Source organism: Plecotus auritus (genome assembly GCF_963455305.1).
Source record: "Plecotus auritus genome assembly, chromosome: 1".
Taxonomy (NCBI): domain Eukaryota; kingdom Metazoa; phylum Chordata; class Mammalia; order Chiroptera; family Vespertilionidae; genus Plecotus; species Plecotus auritus.
In genome coordinates, this window is record NC_137770.1 from 197732845 (window position 1) to 197743716 (window position 10872).

The window sequence follows — 10872 nt, forward strand, 5'->3', positions numbered from 1 at the left end:
CTAAGATGCAACACCAGGAAATAAACACAAAAAGAAGCTGAAGTTTAATACAAAACCTTTATTTTAATAACCCTCCTGAAAAACTTGAAGCTAATGTTCCACCTCAGTGGAAACCATTATCCCCCTCTCAACCCAATATTGGGTTTAAATCTAGAAAATGCCAAAAATAGACAAAAATGTTTCCCACTTCTCCTTTCTGACAAAGATAACCAAGCCAAAGATTCCAATTCATTCACAGAAAAATATCAGTTACTGTTGGGGACTTAAAATAAATTTCAGCTAATGTGGCCTACCTGGCCATCACTAAGACTGAGTTATGCTAAATCAGGTTGACAATTGTGGGGCCAACATATTTTCAAGACCCTCCCTTGGCAGAAAGGACATGGACTCCTGACACAGTCAGAAATGGTAGAGTAAAGAAGGAAAGTGAAAGATGAGGGTTAGTATAGGAAAGAATAGTGGCAAATGGCAGCAGGGGGAAAGAGAGACTTTATAATTGGAAATACATATAGCTGACAGAGGATTTTAAGAAATAGTCTTGCTGTGACATTTGGGGCTATTATGAGGGAAAGAAATGCAAAGACAGCTAAGAAAAGAATGGGGGAGGGCATGGAGCCAGATAGGTGAGTAGATAAGACAATGAAAGTATCTTGGGAATGTAAACAGGACTGATAAAGAAACAGGACCTCTACTCAAGGACCTCAATAAAAGAAAGAGCAGGACCAACATATGCACAGATAAAGTGAAGGGGGAAAGCAGCTGCTAGGAATAGTGTTGAATTCTACTGTCTGGAAGAGGCGGGTCAAAAAGGCACCTCTAGATACAAATGGACTCGAATTAGGAAGTTCACGGCCTCTGGATAGAGAATTAGAATCTAGGGACGTTCTAATGTTCAGGTAGTGGGGTCAAATCAGGCTACTCTGTAACATGCTTAACACGTTGGATCTGTGTGTGTGTGGGGGGGGAGGGAACTTACATTCAGAGGAGAAAGACAACTTCACTTAAGCCAACACAAAAGACATGTACAAAAGTCCCTTTGGTTCACAAATTTGAGGGTAAATAAAAACGAAGTAACACCTGGCATCCAATACCTTAACAAGGCATAATTCCTGATCATTTTAGCTGGTGGGATAATCGACTGGCAAACTGATTTTCCCTGCACCTTAATCCGAGGCAATCACAAAGGAAAAAGAAAGGCCGAAATCACCAGTGATGTTTGCACAGTGATGTTTCTTTTTAGTACAGACTTGGGTGCTGGTACCTAGGCTGCATCTCCAGATCCGGAGAGGTTGTTTGGGATGCAGAGTGAGTTTCCCCCGACCGCAGGGAACCTGAAATTACTACCCCACAGCCTGGATAAAGAGAGGCACCTTTTTAGAGAGACCGCGGAATGTCGGTTAATAAGCACCTTTCCCCCACCCATCGGCTTCAGCCATTACTTAGGCAGCTCAAGGGGAGGGCAGGGACGGATCTTCCATTGCTTTCGTTTCCTGCGTGGCTGAGACCCAGAGGAGAGGCCAGTCGCTTACCTACCTGCCTTGCATTTCCCGGGCCAGGAACGGTTCGTGGCCAGCTCCCGCTTGCTCCCGCCCTCACCCACGTGCGCTCTCCCTGGCTCGGACCGGCCTGACTCATCTGGGACGGGTGGCACGGGGTGGGGGGGGATGGGAGTGGGGAGGAGACCTCAGAGGGCGGAGGGACAGGCGGAGGCGGGCCGGGCCCATCCCCCAGGGCCAGGCAGGAGGCGTCGCCAGGGCGCAGGTGAAACCGACTCGGACCTATCCCGGGAACTTTCGCTGCGGGGACTCACGGCGAGAGGCCCGCGTCGCGCAGGGCCGGCCCTGCAGCCGCCCTCTCCCACCCGGGCTGCGTGCGGGGACTCAGCCGGGGGGCTTCTCCCCCGGAGATCCGCGGCCCTTCGGCGCGCTCAGGGCTGCCAGCCGCGCCAGCGTCTGCGGCTGATGGAGGCGGTGGCGCCGCCCCGAGTGCAGGTGACACTCGACAGGCCGAGGTTTCGGCTGGCGGGGGAGAGCTCGGGGAGGGAGAGAGACGGACACTCGGGGACCTGGGGACGACCAGGCAGCGATGGCCCGGGAGTTGAGCCAGGAGGCACTCCTGGACTTTCTGTGCCAGGCCGGGGGCCGAGTGACCAACGCCGCCTTGCTGAGCCACTTCAAGAGCTTTCTCCGCGACCCGGACGCGTCCCCCAGCCAGCACCAGCGCCGCCGCGAGCTCTTCAAGGGCTTCGTCAATTCGGTCGCCGCAGTGCGCCAGGACCCCGACGGCACCAAGTACGTGGTTCTCAAGAAGAGGTACAGGGACCTCTTGGGGGAGGAGGGGCTGCAGCGACCCCGAGACCCGCCCGCGGCCGCCGCCCCTGCAGGGGGAGCTGCGCCCTGCTCCCCGCCCAGCGCGCGCCAAGGGGAGGCGCCGCGGCAGCCTAGGCGGCGGCGGCGGCCGGGGAAGGAGCAGGAGGAGGAGCCAGCAGGTGCCGCAGCCCCGGCAGCTGATCCAGGTTGCAATGGACTCTCCGCCAGCGGCGCCCGGGAGGCGGCCCGGAGAGGCGGCGGCCGAAGACGCGGCTCCGACCACAGGGCGCCGGTGCCCACGGCCGCGGCGGCAGCTGCCCAGGTCGGAGCGAAATGCGCGGCGGCGGAGACGCAGGGCCGCTGCTGCTGGGAATGTCTCCAGAACGGCCTGGGGGGACTCCCGGGCCAGCCGCTGGCCGGAGCACTCCCCGACCCCGCCACCGCTGGGGAAGAGCCGGCGCGGGCTCCAGCTGCCCCAGATGACCGCAGGGCTCCCGGCCCGGAGCAGGGAGGCGCTCCCGCTGAGCCCGCGCCGGTGACCGCAGCGCCCCTCTCGCCTCCTCCAACTGTCGAGGCTGCTGGGAGCGCGGCTTCTTCGCCTGCCCTCCTATCCAGCTCTCCTCCTCCTGGAAACCCGCCGGAGCTGATGACCCCGGGCGACCTGCATCATTCCAGGCAGCAGCTGCAGCAGCTGCAGCAGCAGCAGCGCACTCGGGAATGGGTGGCCAGACATCCCCACACGCCCGAGGCCCGGGACCAGGGCCCCACCAGAGCCTGGTCAGTGCTGCCAGAGAACTTCCCCCTGGAGCTGGGCTTCGGGGTCCCAGAACCTAAATCAGCGCCTTTAGACCCTCCTGTTTCCCCTCATTCTCTCTTCCCTGCTGTTCCGGAATCCTGCCCCGGGAACCCCCCATTGGCAGTCTTTCGCAGCATTCGTTCTCAGCTGTCCCTCCAAGAACTGGATGACTTTGTGGACCAGAACAGTCACAGCAGCGAGGAGAGCAGCAGTGGGCCCAAAGAGTCCCCTGGGGGTTCTGAAGAGGGGCTGCACGGCGCCCTAGGAACCCCAGATTGGAGAAAGCTCAGGAATTCAGCTGCCGGCCTTTCTCTAACGGAGAGCGGCTGCAGTAGGAGCCCTCAAGGCCTCAGACACAGATGCGATGGGCACGCCTCTCAGCAGGTTCCAGCTGGGGCCAATGACCTCCCCCGCCAGCCCCAGGAGCCTTTGCCCTGGCCAGCTCCCAGGTTAAGGAGATCCTTCAGGATGAGCTCTGGGGCGGGGAGAGCCAACTTGTCCTCCTCCGATGAGGAGTGTCTTGAGGAGAACTTGCTGAAAAGGAGTCGGCGCCCACCACGGTCCAGGAAACCCTCCAAGGCAGGAGCAGCGTCCAGCCCCAGGGTGGATGCTGCGTTGACACCAAACCCTGCTGATCTGAAGGCTGCTGTTGCTGCGAGGGGTCGGCTACACAGTGTGTGGGCCCCAGGTAGGCAGGCGCCGGCAGCCTTGGTCCCGCACAGACCTGAACACAAGTCCTCTCTGGTCCCCCTGGATGCCAGGGAGCATGAATGGATGGTGAAGCTTGCCACTGGCTCTTGGATTCACGTGTTGACTTTGCTTTGGGAGGATCCTCAGCTGGCTTTGCACAAGGACTTCTTGACTGGGTACACTGCTCTGCACTGGATAGCCAAACATGGTGACCTCAGGGCCCTGCAGGACTTCGTGGGGAGTGCCCAGAAAGCTGGGGTTGCTCTTGATGTGAATGTGAAGTCCAGCGGTGGGTATACCCCTCTGCACCTTGCAGCCATCCATGGCCACCAGGGGGTCATGAAATTGCTAGTGCAAAGGCTGGCTTCTCGGGTGAATGTCCGGGACAGCAGTGGGAAGAAGCCTTGGCAGTATCTGACCAGTAATACCTCTGGGGAAATATGGCAACTCCTGGGAGCCCCTCGGGGCAAGCCTATTTTTCCTGTCTATCCCTTAGTCCGAAGCTCTTCCCCCACCAGGAAGGCCAAGAGCCGAGAAATATCTAGACATATCACCCGAAAGACTTCCCTTGCTGCACTACTCAAAAGTCAGCACAACAAATGGAAATTGGCCAACCAGTATGAGAAATTCCCCACTCCAAAGGAAAGGGAAGAGTACAGTGACTAAGGTGGGCCCCTCTCCAACGCACCTCCATCCTTGAGTGAAAGAATTCAGGGGGAGTAGAAAAATTGCTGAGGAATTGGTAAAGAGAGAGATCAAGTGAGATGGCCTACCCAGTATTTATTTACCTGCCTGGATTTTTTGTCAGCACATCGTGGATCTCAGGGATTATTCAAGCTTCTGTCAGCTCACGTCCTTGGCCAGTGAAACCTCTACAAGGGGCAGAGCCAGGTGCTTAAAAGCAGCAGGTGTCTTCCTCTTCCTCGGGTCTGAGCACAGTAAGCCACATTGTTCTCTGTAGTGGCAGTGACCAGGCCTTGGCTAGAGAGGGAACAGCTGTCTAACAAGAAGGAAGGCACTTCCAGGAATCGACAAAGCGCAAACAAAATCCTGTCTGGCTGTTAGTTCTCTGGCTTCTGTTCATTTGGAGAATAATTTGGCTGAGAGTGGAAAGCTCCAGATTTGAAATCAGATGGCCCCTCTTTTCTTTTTTTATACTTTTAAAAAATCTTTTTCTTTATTCATTCTTTTTCTCCTCCCTCCCACCTTCCCTCCCTCCTTTCTTCCTTTCCCCACTCCCTCCCTCCATAACTGCTTTCCTTCCTCCTCCTTTTCCCATTCAAATCAGCGAAATAAACGTGTTACCAGAGAGTAGAATTTGATTTAAGAGATTCCTCAGCTCTGTCCTGGCTTTCCTTTGGAAGCTAACGCATGAAATGATTAGTGCCTCCTTTGGGTAAGAGAAGTTGTTGGGTAAGATCCAGTTATGACTGATATTCAGGCCCTGTGGGTTTTTTTGTTTGTACGTATAAATCAACCTAAGGGAAACTTTCCAAATGGGAACACTGGTGGCTCATGCGCCTAGTGACTGAAACCAGCTTTCATGGAAACTCCCTATGTTACAGGCAGAATTAGCATTAGCAGTTTTCAATAGGTTTGAATGGCCAATGTTCACACTCATGAAGGGAGAAAAATTATTTCACTTTGGGGAAACAGGAATTTTCAACGCTGCTAAATATAATTTTATTTGCACTGAACTTGTTGCCAATTAAGATTAAATATTAACCTGAAGTGCTGTCTCTAACAGGAAGCGCTGCTTTTCATTACTTGTGACAGGACTGATCTTTGTGGATCCATGAAATGAGAACATCAAGATTTCAGAATATAAATTCAAAGAGGGTTGAAAAATGAAATGTCTAAGTGGAAATTGTTAATTTTTTATGGAAATGTTTTCATGTGCTGTGGCAATGATGCTGTATTTTGAAAGTATTTTTGTATTCTGGTTATCTCCTCCCCCCATTAAAATTAAAATGTCAACAGATCTTTATAACTTATTATATTTGTGCTGATTACTGTTAACTTCCTTCTTTACAAAATTGTGTCTCAGTGAATGTCAAGTATTTTTTGTCTGTAGTTTTACTTTATAATTTTGCTGAAATAAATGTATCTCTGTTCTATTATAAACCATATAGGTATAATAAAGAAACCTAAGGGTTGTTTTTTCCAAAGAGACTTATACAAGGGCTGACACTTTGGGAAATCAAATTAAAAAAAAAAAAAAAAATGAGGACAGCCCTGGCCAGGTGGCTCGTTAGTTGGAGCGTCGTTCCATATACCAAAAGGTTTCAAGTTCGACTCCCTGTCCGGGTGCATTCCGGAGGCAACCGATTAATGTTTCTCACATCCATGTTTCTCTGTCTCTCTCTCTTCCTTCCTCTCTCTCTAAAATCAATACAAACATATCCTTGCTTGAGGATTTAAAAAGAAAGAAACCATAGGGACAATCCCAGTGGAGCCATGGTTAAGAGAGATGAAAATTAAAAAAAAAATAAAAATAGATAAACATCTAATGCAAATACTTTAGTAAATAGGTGTTTTTCAAGGAAAGAAATTACAAAAATATCAACTTCTTTTAAAAACCAAAGAATGTTTTTACTTTACCATATTTTTTCACTACTTCAATTTATTCAACAAATATGTTTTGCTTTGTGCTGTGGGATTTATATAGGTGAGTGGGACATGACCTCTTCCTTCTTTAAATTAAAATCTAACAAGATTTGTTGTTGAGTGATTTATACCCTATCTTGCTCCCAAGGTGTCTTCTAAAGATGCATTATATTAGATATCAGCTTTTAAAATGAGGCAAAGAGATAAAAAGGTGATACCAGGAATGAACACAAAACAATCATAATGCAAGAAAAAAAACTTCAAAGTGTCATAAGTACAGAATTAAGTGCTGGGGAAATTAGGGCTTCACTGAGGCCAGGAATCTCTTAGTGAATGATGCTGGCTTGCCATAGAAACCAGCTTTGTTGGTTCTACCACATTCTTAACTTCTGCTTCAGTGTGTGATTTGCATAGCACTGGTGTTGGCTGATTGCTTAATGGCTAGAACACCGTCTTGGGTCTCAACTTGGTTCTCATGAAGATTCAGAGCGCTCTGGCCTTTGTCCACATGTCACACTTATAACTGGTCAACTCTCTTACATGGTCAACGTGTGTTGGGAGGGTGCAGGCAGAGGAGGGTGTTGAGCACAGAGTTAAAACACACATCTGATCAAATCACCCTCTTGCTCATGTTGTGAAGTTCAGGCTAGAAGAGCTGCCAGGCCAAGCACATTTTCCCAGCCTCCTGCCAACCAATGCCTGCCATGAACCTCTCTCCCCTCCTCTTCCCCCAGAAGCCACACCAGCCCACTGGGGGTACTAACCATTCTACCCTCTCACTTTCTATTTTGGTGCTGAATTCCTTCAGCTTAGAACCCCTTTTATTGTACTCCTGGTGGACTTACCGTTAGTTTTCCAGGGACAGTTCAAATGTCACAGCCTCTATGAAGAGTCCAGGGTGAAGACCTACAAGCCAGAAGAGGTAGAGCTCCTTTATCAGAATTCTCACAATATTGTACACACATCCCACTTATAGTTTTGCCATGTAGTATTTTAGCAAATTGTTTCCTTAAGATTTTGAATATCTGGAGATTAAAGAATGTATTTTCAATTCATCTAAATGTACTAGGTATTTATGGTGCATTTGTTGCGTGATAAAGACAAAGAGAGTGTGAGGGTGGGGTCACTGAAAAATAATTCCAGAACAGTGAGGTAAGCAGAGAGACATGTGCATCGAGACTGTGAGAATACAAAGACACATATGTGGAGCATTTTCTCTGTATCAGGCTCTATGTTTTCGCTGAAAATACAACATTCAGTAGGATATACATGTTCCCTGCTCTCACGGCACTTTCCTGGACAGGGGTGGTCGAGAAGGTAAAATGGAAGTCAGATGGGCTTCGAAGGGACAAGTGGAGAAAGGAGGAAAGAATATTCCAGAGGAGGAAAGAGCAGAAGCAGAGCCACAACTTGTGGTTGTGAGGGATGTGTGGCCACTGCTGTGGGGCACAGTGAGGTGGTGTGGAAAGAGATGAAAATGGACAAGTAATTGAAGGTCAGGTTGAAAAGAAGACTTACTTTTATGGTATGTCAATTTTGATATGACATTTTTTAGGATGCTGGAATTGTCAGAGCTCCTCCAGAAAACCTTAGTGTTATTACAAATATAGATATTTTCCTTAAGTCTCAATTTGAAGACAAAACAAAACAAAACAAAAAACCAAACCAAAAACACAACACATCAAAGTATTTACTTAGGGATGTGCTCAGGTTTAAAGTTTCCCTTTCAGCCCTGGCCAGTGTGGCTCAGTTGGCTGAATGCGTCCTCTCGTGCACTGGGAAGTCACAGGCTCTATTCCTGGTCAGGGCATAAGCTGGGGTTGTAGGCTCGATCCCCAGCACAGATGTTTTTTATTCTCTCTCTCTCCCTTCCTCTCTCTCTAAAGTCAATAAAAACATACTGTATTTTTTTTTTAAGTTTCCCTTTCAAATTTTTCTATCTTTGATATTAATGCTTACTTCCTAGTAGGCAATAAAGTAACAAAACAAATGGCAATTTAATATTAAAGGCAAACATGAGATACTGCTGATAATCTTAGCTCAACCACTTGCTTTTTTATAGTTGTAAAGTAGTGAATTTTAATCTTGTAAATATATACGCTATAGACCGTATTCTTATTTTCTGGTAGTGAAATTGCTTTTGGGTCACCATTTCAGGATCTTACACATGGCATGCCATGACTTCCAGGTGCTTTGATTCCTCTATAAATTTTCCTAAATAACAACTTTATTAAGATATAATATACATACCATACAATTAACCTATTTAAAGGGTACAATTTAGTGATTTTTAAAATATTCACAGAGTTGTGCAGTCACCGTGATAAATTCCTGTCTAAGTGTGAGAACCACTGACCAGGCAGAGGAAGCCATTGACAGTTTACCGCAGGGGAGTGACATAAATAGGCTGAGGTGAAACAAGGACTTCTCTTGCTACTGTAAGAAAGACAAGCTAGAAGCAGAAATAAGTCGTGTTTATAAAGTCTCAGTTTTCTGTTGGAAATACTAGGACTGTTGATTCGATCAGCAGAATAAGGTGATTAAGATTGGATGTCAACAATGTGGAAAGAAAATTTCAGCTGGAGGGGCTGCTTTGGTTGATGGGAATTAGAAAGGATTAGGCAAGATCCAAGAAGAGCCCCCTGTTTCCTCTCACTGCTCAGATGTCCCGCTTAGTTCATTACTGTGATGACAGTCTAGGTTCATGATGGCACTGATCTAAGAGTGTACATTCAGTCTCAGGCTGGTTAGCACAGCAGTGCTGTTGTGTGTGCTTCTGTTCGCCAACATCAATCACATGATTAAAAAGGTGGGATGAAAGGGTAGAATAGTGCAGCACTCCAGCTCCTGACAATGAAGCAAGGCTGCTTGCTTTCCTGTCCTAGCTTGGAGAAGGTCTTCAACTCTCAACTGTCTTATTTTTAGGATGGATTTTTTTTAGAGGATCAAATGAATTAATGCAGTACCTGGCACATAGTAAATGCTCAATAAATGTTAGCTATTATTATTTTTAAACACCATTAAAAATATACAGCTCACTTTAAATTTCCTCTATGCTGAAAAAATAGAAATCCTCTGGTTGACTTAGAAGGTGCTACAAGAATAAGATTTACTAATAAAGCCAAACATTTTCCCTTATACTTCTATATAAAAATATGCTTGTGTTTCTCATTTCAAATGAAAAAAGACTGTTCAACTATCTCTTTTGGGTAACAGTCATTAGCTATTATGATATGTCATTAAGCAGAACTATGTCTAATTGAAGTTACATACACTAATACCCAACAAATAAGCAACTCTGGTGGGGCCTGGAACTGAAACCCAGGCAGAGCTCTTAAGGGGTGAGGCTGATGGAGAGGTATGTGTGTGTGTGTGTGTGTGTGTACAAGCGTGTGTATTGAGCCACTATCACTTAAGAAATTGAAATACCTAAATTTAACCATACAGTAAATTTTATCAAAATTCCACTAACTTGGTCAAAATAAAGTCTCATCTTGTATTAAAAATTATTGACCTATTGAACTATTGCTTCTCCTTGGTATGGAAATAGTACTTCTTGATTTCTAGTTCCCAAGTTGGACTTCTCTTTTCTACTTCTAAGACTTGAGCTTTTTTTTTTAAAAGGGCATAGCTGTATGTAAATTATACCTCAATTAAACAAGAAAGTGACAAGACAAATAGGAGAGAGATATTTATCAAATTGCCTGTTGGTGCCAAAATCAGGACTCTGTTTTGAGAGGGTCTAATTCTTCCATGCATTCGATTTCTCTTTTTGAGATGAGTGACCACTCCCAACCCTAAGAGTTACTAATAGGTGTTTCTGTGCCATCACTCTTTCTGAAATCATAATTGTTAATCTTATAGGACTTAAAGCTTTTTGTTAATATATTTTTGTCCCTGAATACAATTAACTTTCTAGTGAACCCTTACCCTTTGGTGTCAATCAGGGAAGAGCCTCGGGGACATGAATGTGGTGAACACAGTGACTTGCCACAATCCCACAATGGGTGTCATTGCCTGAGAGACTGGGCTGGCTAAGGTAGGGCTGAGGCAAGGAGACACAGGGCCAGAAATAGTTCCATTTCCCTAGTGGTTTCAGGAAGTAGGCTTGCCAAATCATATAAGGGTTTATAGATCAGAGCAATTGAAGTTTTGAATTAAAACAAATTTTTGAAAGTGAGCAAAAGGAATATTCATTCAGCAGGTGACAATAGCTTTGCCTGAACTGATAGTCCAGGGAGAGTCACATTCACTTTTCTTTCTGGGAAGAGCTAGGATATATTCCTTACTTCCCAACTCCCCTCACCCCCGCATAGGAATAGCCACGCCCTTCCAGCGCTTGGATGTTGACTGAGGGTTCTCCTCAGTTTCCCACCTGTTTATGTGCCAAATGTGAAATCTCTGTGAGCCTTGATTTTGTGAAGAAAGGAGAGGTGAGGAAGGAGAAAAACATACCAATAGCGTCAAGTT

The 10872-nt window shown here is 47.0% G+C and overlaps 1 protein-coding gene across 1 annotated transcript; it reads left to right on the plus strand.

The window, feature by feature from the left end:
• The first annotated feature begins 1754 nt into the window (after nucleotides 1-1754).
• SOWAHB (sosondowah ankyrin repeat domain family member B) lies at nucleotides 1755-5954 on the plus strand. The gene has a single exon (XM_080675499.1). It carries the CDS (start codon nucleotides 2086-2088, stop codon nucleotides 4459-4461), a length of 2376 nt encoding a protein of 791 aa, XP_080531625.1. The 5' UTR covers nucleotides 1755-2085; the 3' UTR covers nucleotides 4462-5954.
• The last annotated feature ends 4918 nt before the right edge of the window (nucleotides 5955-10872 follow it).

Coding starts and splice junctions, on each gene's coding strand:
- SOWAHB (XM_080675499.1), top strand. CDS start 2,086: ATGGCCCGGGAGTTGAGCCAGGAGGCACTCCTGGACTTTCTGTGCCAG.